The sequence below is a fragment of the Branchiostoma floridae genome, chromosome 13, assembly GCF_000003815.2.
Source record: "Branchiostoma floridae strain S238N-H82 chromosome 13, Bfl_VNyyK, whole genome shotgun sequence".
NCBI classification, from domain to species: Eukaryota; Metazoa; Chordata; class Leptocardii; order Amphioxiformes; family Branchiostomatidae; genus Branchiostoma; species Branchiostoma floridae.
This window is the reverse complement of record NC_049991.1, coordinates 12804064-12812103: the sequence shown is the minus strand read 5'-3', so window position 1 is coordinate 12812103 and position 8040 is coordinate 12804064. Positions and strand designations below refer to the sequence as shown.

General features: G+C 41.0%; 2 protein-coding genes across 4 annotated transcripts in view; one reads left to right on the top strand and one right to left on the bottom strand.

The window, feature by feature from the left end:
• LOC118429146 (L-xylulose reductase-like) overlaps nt 1-1513 on the bottom strand; it is a 20294-nt gene extending 18781 nt beyond the window's left edge. For 2 of the 3 annotated variants that reach the window (XM_035839565.1, XM_035839564.1), the window contains exons 1-2: nt 1241-1415; nt 739-836 (exon numbers count right to left, since the gene is read on the bottom strand). In XM_035839565.1, the coding sequence (XP_035695458.1) occupies nt 739-836; nt 1241-1292 (150 nt within the window). In that variant the 5' untranslated portion in view covers nt 1293-1415. Of the gene's footprint in view, nt 1-738; nt 837-1240 lie in introns of all 3 variants that reach the window. The other variant, XM_035839560.1, reaches the window with a different exon arrangement.
• A 3807-nt stretch (nt 1514-5320) lies between these two features.
• LOC118429073 (homeobox protein zampogna-like) overlaps nt 5321-8040 on the top strand; it is a gene marked incomplete in the record, with an annotated part of 3051 nt that continues 331 nt past the window's right edge. The window contains 2 exon segments of the mRNA XM_035839431.1: nt 5321-6020; nt 7451-7617. Coding sequence (XP_035695324.1) covers nt 5579-6020; nt 7451-7617 — 609 coding nt within the window.

Here is an 8040-nt window from a genome sequence, read left to right as displayed (position 1 = left end):
ACTGCCCCAGATACAAAACATAGTATCAATGTTCGAACATGTGATCACAAATGATGCATCTATGTTGGAACAGTTTAGAAACTAACAGAAATAATGTATTTGATGTTAGAAATTTTTATAACATGTATGAACCCTATAGAAAATATTTTGAACATCACACAGATGTTATGAATAGTTCTAAACAGTTACTTATCACAGTTAGATTATTACAAAGATTTCCAAAATGTTGGAACAAAAGGCAAGAAAAACCATCTCGGTAATGTGGAATTGACTCTAATCTGCCTATGATATAAAACACCCAAATTCCAATTTGTAAATTAGACATCACACATTAACCTGAAATTAGTTCACTGCTATCTGAAGTGCCTGTCATGCAGATGACAAGCTTTAGAAGTATTTGGTGATTGCCAGAGGGTCACTGAATCTAAAAAAAACACTAGAGACTCGAGCTCTTGAGTCTGGAGCATAGTTTTTTCTTGTCCCATTGGAAGTGACTTGGGGTCCTGTGAACATGGGTCTAAAAATTATGTGATCAAGATCATTAAAAAAAACCTTCACATATTGCTGTCGAAAATAATTGCTGAGAATTCGAAGTCTCAGGCAGAGACTTGTTGGTCCATTGATTTTCCTACAGTGTGACACCGTCACAGGGATATAAAAGAAACATATATTGACCATATATCTTATTCTACCTTAAGAAATGTCAACAGAAGCGACAGAGAACTGTTATATACAGACCTCTTGTACCAGACTGTCCAGGTCTTCCTGTGTCCTACTGAGAGCGAACACTTCAGCACCACACTTAACCAGGGCCTTGGCTGTGTCACGGCCAATGCCTGTGGGAATGAAGGGTGACAGCTGACACGCGTGATACTGTTTCATCGTGCACAAACGATGAATGTGACATTAAGAGGAAATAGATAACTAAGTACAAGAACAAATTATGTCAAAGTCTTTTCATAGTTGTTTAAACCAAGGAGTTTTACCCTGTACAAGCTTTCCCCGACGCTTATGCTACAGATGACAGATCTATTACCCCTACCACTAAATAATGTGAGAAGCACACACCAAGAAAGACATAGACACATATAAAGTAAACGTTGACAGGTATACGCCTTTGGAAGATGCCATTATAATTTAGCCACGCCCCCCTCCCCACCTCAGCGCAAATCAGCCAAGATACGCGTAAATCGCACACCTTGGTCAGCTAAAAGCTTTCATGTCTCCGCCATAGACTCACCTTTCCCTGCACCAGTCACGAGGGCCTTCTTCCCGTCAAATCTGATCTCCATGGTTTAGGAAACGGGATGTGAAGATGTTCAACTCGTGCTGATGTTTATAGTGACCTTTGCCCCAGCAGACCAGCTGTAGGCTTGAACTGTGAATGTAGCAGAATGTTCGCGTCAGCTAATTCGCGTACCATGAATATAAAATACATTGTACAAGTATCGCAACGGTCGTTGGAAGTAGGCTGCCACAGATATAAACTGACGATGATACGGCAGTAATTTTCGTCAAACTAACAAAATGCAAGTCGTACGTTTTGATTTAACGCTTGCAAACGCACAGGTGGATAAAGAATTATTATGGTAAAGTAGTAACGTTACTACCATCTAGCGGAAACATTGAAAAGTACAGCCGCACTATTTCATCGGTAGGTTTTAAAGTGTTGCCACCCGGAACGCGCTGCGTTTTGTGCGTAAAGGCATCGCACTTTTCCCTACAAGAACCCGGTTGCACTGCCTTGCTGTGGTGCTTGAGATTGATAAATTTTCTGAAAGAAGCGCACTCAACTTGAGTTGCCAATTCATCTTGGGGAACCGTGACAAAGCCAGGAAGCTCTAATATATAGGGTTGTAGGGCCATGTAGGTAACTCCGTATAAACTCCTTGGACAGAGAAAGTCAACTTGATATCTGCTTGAGGGTTAGGATGACATTTGAATGTCACTTTTTAGTGATGAATCATATCTTTATAAAAGCCCCTTGGTATATGTGCTGTACACATATTATGTGTACGTTGGGAATGCGTCCGGTGAGCGGCTGGTGAGCCAGACAGTTGACTTGTATGGGGACCCGGTCGTTTCCCTATGCAACCATAAACAATAAAGTTATCCGGGTTATCGACTTTCCAGTGATTGTGTTTCAACAGAAACGGAAGATGCGAATCTGTTGCTCCGATAACCACAACAATTAGCAAGTGTCGTCTGTTTTCTTTCAGAGTCTTGGCGCCAAATTTTCACTTCCCGCCATCTTAAATCGTCATCTTATCTCCATCGCCTTCATTGGCTAATTCTATGGGTTACTTATGTTATGATCACAGAACTCAAAATATTTTACAAGTATTGCAAAAATCCACAGCGACACAACATCACAACGCTAAACACGTTAACAAGTATTCTGTGAGACAAAAGCGCCGAAATGTTGGTAATTTCTCCTGGCGCCGTTCCGCTCTCTTCCGTATCCGGGTTCTTTTATCTGTCAGCGTTTCAAGATTCTGATACACACGAAGATAGGAAACATATCGATAGACTCAACATGTGGATTACTCAAAGCTTTAGGTATTTATCTAATACACTACTATCACACTAGTACAAGGCACAATGTTCTCTGAGTCCTCTGCGACACAGGTTACCGTGAAGAAAACCGTACATTTCTTACAACAATTATTCATATTTCAGGAGAAATAGATTATAAACTGCTCGTCAAGGCCTAACAAAACTTTGAAGTGTGTGGTCTGCAGGTGTCTAGATGAAAGATACGATATTTGTACGTAGTAACGCCTTCCATATCATTTACAATTGCAACACACATGGCTACGCTTCCGGAAATTAGAAATGTCTCCATACTACGTTTATTTGACAATTGTTGAGGCTTTTTCATTTTTGGAAAAAGAGCTTATCAAATAAATGGCCTTGGCGCTGCTGTGATTCGATGACAAAAGAAGTCCATGATTTATACAATGATAGAATATAATGTACATCGTCAACGATAGAAAAGGCTCGAGTGACATTCGAATGAAGAGCTAGTTTATGTGAGCGTGGCAAAAGCTCCATGTGGTATTAAAAAAGCTAGGCATGGGAGAAGTTTTAGATAAGAGGTTTCTGTGTGTTCCTCTGTACACATTTACCGGCCCTCTCCGCTAAATTATACCTTTTCCGTTTCGAAGATACAGAACAGGAATCTGTTGATATCATTCATTCTTCTCCGGTAATTTTTCCGATAATTTCCGAGCGACTCCGACTCCACAAAAGAAAGGCGCGCGCCTGGCCGGATGCCTGCCCTCCCGACCAGATAGAGCAGGTCGGTATCTCCCGAGCGTTCCTCCGATAGCGGCTCGCATCTCTTTTCCCCGGCGCCAGAGAAACTGGCAGAGTTTACCATACCAATGGTAACACAGACCGTCAAATTGTCGGGGTGGTTGTTCTCTCCCCACAGGTGCTCCACCCATGTTTGCCTTATTGATGACCTAAGGACCCGGCAATAGCCGAGATTTCGGGGTCTGGATAAAGTAATATGGTGTGAACGAGGTCCACTTCAAACCCGAATGGCCACGATGACTGTCGCCTGTGAGATCGTTATCAACTGTCAGGTAGACGGGCTCCCATCGGGCTCATTGTTCTACAAGTTAAGATCTCATTGTCTGAAAATTCCGACAATTCTACTGGCACCACATTCAGTTCTTCTCATGTCATTGATATGAATTTGTAATTCTTTTTCTCTCAAAGAAGGCCACAGTTGCGATTTCACTTTTCAGTTTGTTGATAATTTTCAATAGAAAAAATATCTCTACTCTTAAAAAAGGGCAAATAAAATTTCAGTATCTTGAAATACTCTTTTCAACGAGGTTTAATCCTCCTTGCGCTTTTCAACAATTTTCAAATAAGAGCCATGACGCTTCGATCATGATATAAGAGAGAAAAACAGATAGAGAGAAGAGAGAAATACCGGGCTCTATGATAGGTTTTCTGTTAAACCCCTTCGAAGACGTTTAGAACTGATTTATCCTGTTTGCAAAATCCAGGTTATGAGAAATTCTACCCCGCACCGGTGAAAACATCTTAGGTATACAAATTGAAGTTATGACTCATTCCCCCAATCCTACCATTCCGTTAGAAAAAATACTCATTGCAGTACTAGTAACCAAAGAGGTTATAACCTACTTGTGCTAACAAAACAAGTCCTCATTATCGTGATTGTTAAATGAGCCGATGAGCGATGATGCCCGATCCCGGGTTAAAGGAATAAAATTAGCTATTTTGAGGTACAATCTAAGAACCTTACCAGAGAAACAGAGTAACAAACACGCATTACTAGTCATTAGTAAGGTACATTATATGATGATTGCTGTATATACACGTAACATTTAGATTTCCTAAATGACCACGGCTCTAATTCCACTTAGATTCTTAAAAGGACTTGGTCGCTTCAGTAAAAGTTAAAACCCGCTCGTTGTAGCGATGGGCGATGCCTTTTGTGTTGTAAATGATACTGCTTCCACCAAAATGGTCAGTACTTTTGAAGCAGAACATTATTCGGATGAGCTGATTTTCAATTTCAGAAAAACAATTCAGCTTGGTGCCTTCACTTACTGAACGCGAACCGATGGGCGACACCTTTGCGTTTTGGTGATGCCAGTTCCACATTCTGATGTGTTGCTTTTAAGAAAAACAATTAGGCTTGGTCTCTTCACTAAATGTACCTCGTGGAAGCGATGGGCGACACCTTTGCGTTCTGAAAATGATGATAGTTCCACCTAAACTATTGAAACAGAACATTAATCTGATGTGTTGCTTTTCAGAGAAACAATTAGCTCCAAAAACAATGCGATGTACCTGTCGCGCACCTGTCACGACCAACGCCACGACCTGTAGTCTAGACAATGGATGTTTTCTTTGGCCACATAATCGGTTGATTGATACCTTTGTGTCTTGTAGTGAGTATAATAGGATGATGCTATTGGGAAGAAACTTGTTGAAATTGGTCGACGCCAGGTTGGGTCCTGACGCCACTGGGAAAGTCTTGTAGACTATTGGTCATGAATACGGCTGGCACAAAGGTGTCACGACTGCAGAACGTACATTGCACGTTGCTGGTCTTATTTCTTGTCGTTAATTTGAGATAGGAAACATTTTTAACCCTTCCGCAGTAGAGGTGAAATTGTATCAAAAGTTATCACGTTTCTATAAATGTGTGTAAGAGAAAAAATAATAAGGCGAAGTCTTTGGTAAACTCGGCAAACCTCTACAACTTAAGCTTGCGAAGCACGCACTCCTAATTTGAGTCATTTGTCTATAATTAATCAATTAACCCATTCCAGATCACAAATGTCTCTGGAGCCAGCGGCTGGCGACTGTCGGCTACAAAAGAAAACAGTTGACACATCAGCGTGGCTTGTTCGGGTTTATGCTCCAAACAAAACAACAGAACGCCCACCTACATAAAACGGGAGGTGCGCCTGTCAGAAAATCAGTTCAGATCCGGACACATCACGAGTGAACACACAGAGACATTCCTGAGGAGAAGATAAAATCAAGAAGCGGCCTGGTTTTCGGTCTGACAACGTTGACATCCGGTAAAATGTTGTTTGATCAGAATCGTGGTCAGACCAACTTTCCTGCAAAGCTTCGCGAGATACAAGTAGAGCAAAACGCCATGACGCTACAGAGAAGTTTCGATCTCGGTTTTGCTCCTCCGACGAAGCATCACAGCGGGGTCGGCACGCTGCACTATCGTCCCGCAAGTTCCGGACCTGTCACCGGTGAGCACGAAAGGAGAGACTTCACCACGGGAACGACTCACCGTGCGCCTTCCGTCGCTCATGCGGGGCGCGGGGCGTATGGCACCGGAACCGTCAGTCTGAAGCGTCCCTGGGAGTCGGCGAGCGACTGCGAGGAGGACCAGGCGAGGCAACCCGATAGAGAGGGACACAACGCTCCGAAAGATGCCGAGAAGAACCGAAACAACTTTTCACCAAAGTCAAGTGGAAAAGCAGACAGCACAGACAGGGACGCGTCGTCAGGTATTTATCCGAAGTTTTGTTCTTTTGCAAGTTTTAAACTAACTTATAACTGAAAGAAACAAACTTCTACAGGGAGAAAATTTTTCCGCTTTCATACCAATTTTCCTCGGCGCTTTTCTTGTCAAAGATGTATGTTCCCTCCATTTTGAATAAGTGCTTATGTAACTTGAAAACTTAACCCCGCTACATACATGACATACCACTTACGATACAGAAAAATGCAAGTCTGCAATTTTCAAGACAAAAACTCGTTAGTTTCGTGAATCAAATGAATAGATCGCTCCATATTATGTCTTATTCTTCTAGAAACTTAAAAACGGTATCAGTCTAACCCAGGAGTTTTATCATTGGTACAACGTTAAACAGTACTATGATTGTGATTTTGTTTGGTTTGTGCCACATAACAACGTCATGTACTAGTAGTTGTATGGCACAAGCCAAACAAAATTACCATTTTCGTCATGTACAAAAAGAAACTAATGGCAATGCCCGTAAATTCTTTGTATTAGGATAAATATGGGTGGCGCCTGTAATTCGTGAGAATTGCTGCTCTTTAAAACAATGTTACTGCCTTTTGTTTGCTTTTACAATCTGGAGTGTTTTGATGGGCTTGATTGGAACATAAAGGGATTACCTTCTTAGAAAGTTTTTAGAAATCAATTCAATTAGACAAGAAAGTTTCTTCAACATAACTTCGCTACCAAAATGTTTTCATTGCTAGAATAAAACTGAACACAAATAACATCATCACGGTCCATTTCGTAAAATAAAGCAAAAATAAAGCCCGCATTTAAAGGAAATTCTATCTAAAAATCGTGCATACATTCTTCACAAAACATGGCAAAGAAAAGAACTATTGGCTATGAAGGTCGACGAAATGCAAATACAAGTACAAAACGACTATTCTTCCGTTATCTTTTACTTTTGGGTGCCTTCTCTAGATTCTGTGTTATAAATAAAGAATAATGCTAAGATAAGTTAAATGGTACAGACTCATAAATTAGCGAGGAGGGTCCAGATACTAGACCCTGGCGACAGACTTTTGAGAAGGGTCCGAGACCGTCTTGGCGTCAGGACTCAGACGCCATGGTTATGAATATGCAACGTTTTCATTTTATACTTTATAATTAGTGTGACATGACAGACTTTGAAGATGTTCTCGTACAAAAGTGATAAGAGATGGCGGAACATGATAATCTACAAACGATACTTGGCAAAAAGTGGTTCTGAATGAGAGAAAACATCTTTCGGATAAAACTGGGGAAAATGAATGGTAGAAGTATCTTTGGTACTTGGTATTTTTTTTCATGAAGTGATTTTTGTATATTTAATGTAGGATTGAACGCTACGAATATTTTCTGATCGATAGATCAAATAGTTCACTTGTTTTGTCTTTGCTGACTTTAATTTATTGTATTCCATTTCTATAGATGGAGACGACAGCGGTGACGACAAGACTTCCAGCAAGAACAAGGCCCGCACGGCCTTCGCGGGGTACCAGGTGTTCCAGCTGGAGAAACGGTTCCAGACGCAGAAGTACCTGGCAGCGGCCGAGAGGCAGGAGCTGGCGCAGAGGATCGGGCTTACAGACACTCAGGTGAGATACGTGATCATACATTTGTAGGCTATAACATATAGTTACTACAGTAACTGAAGTATATATCTTTCCCAAAAAATTATGTTATAATTTGTTTACAGCATGCAAAAATCAAAACGGCAGAACCAAAAGTCAAAACGACCGATCAAAAAGATGCGAGAAACCAAACAATGAATATTCATTCTAAAGACAAGTTGCTCCCATGAACTATTGTTTAGTAAAACTTTACACTGTAAATTGTGTCCATTGCCGGGACTTGTACATTTATAGTATGGTTGAACATTTTGGCGGTAAGGTCTTAGATCTAGCATATTCCACGCACATGAGAAGTGTCATTCAAGACTATCAAGAAACTGAAAGTTCATATATCAATCACTGTATTACGTCAGCGGTCTCAATGCTCAATGAAAGTGCTAGATGGAG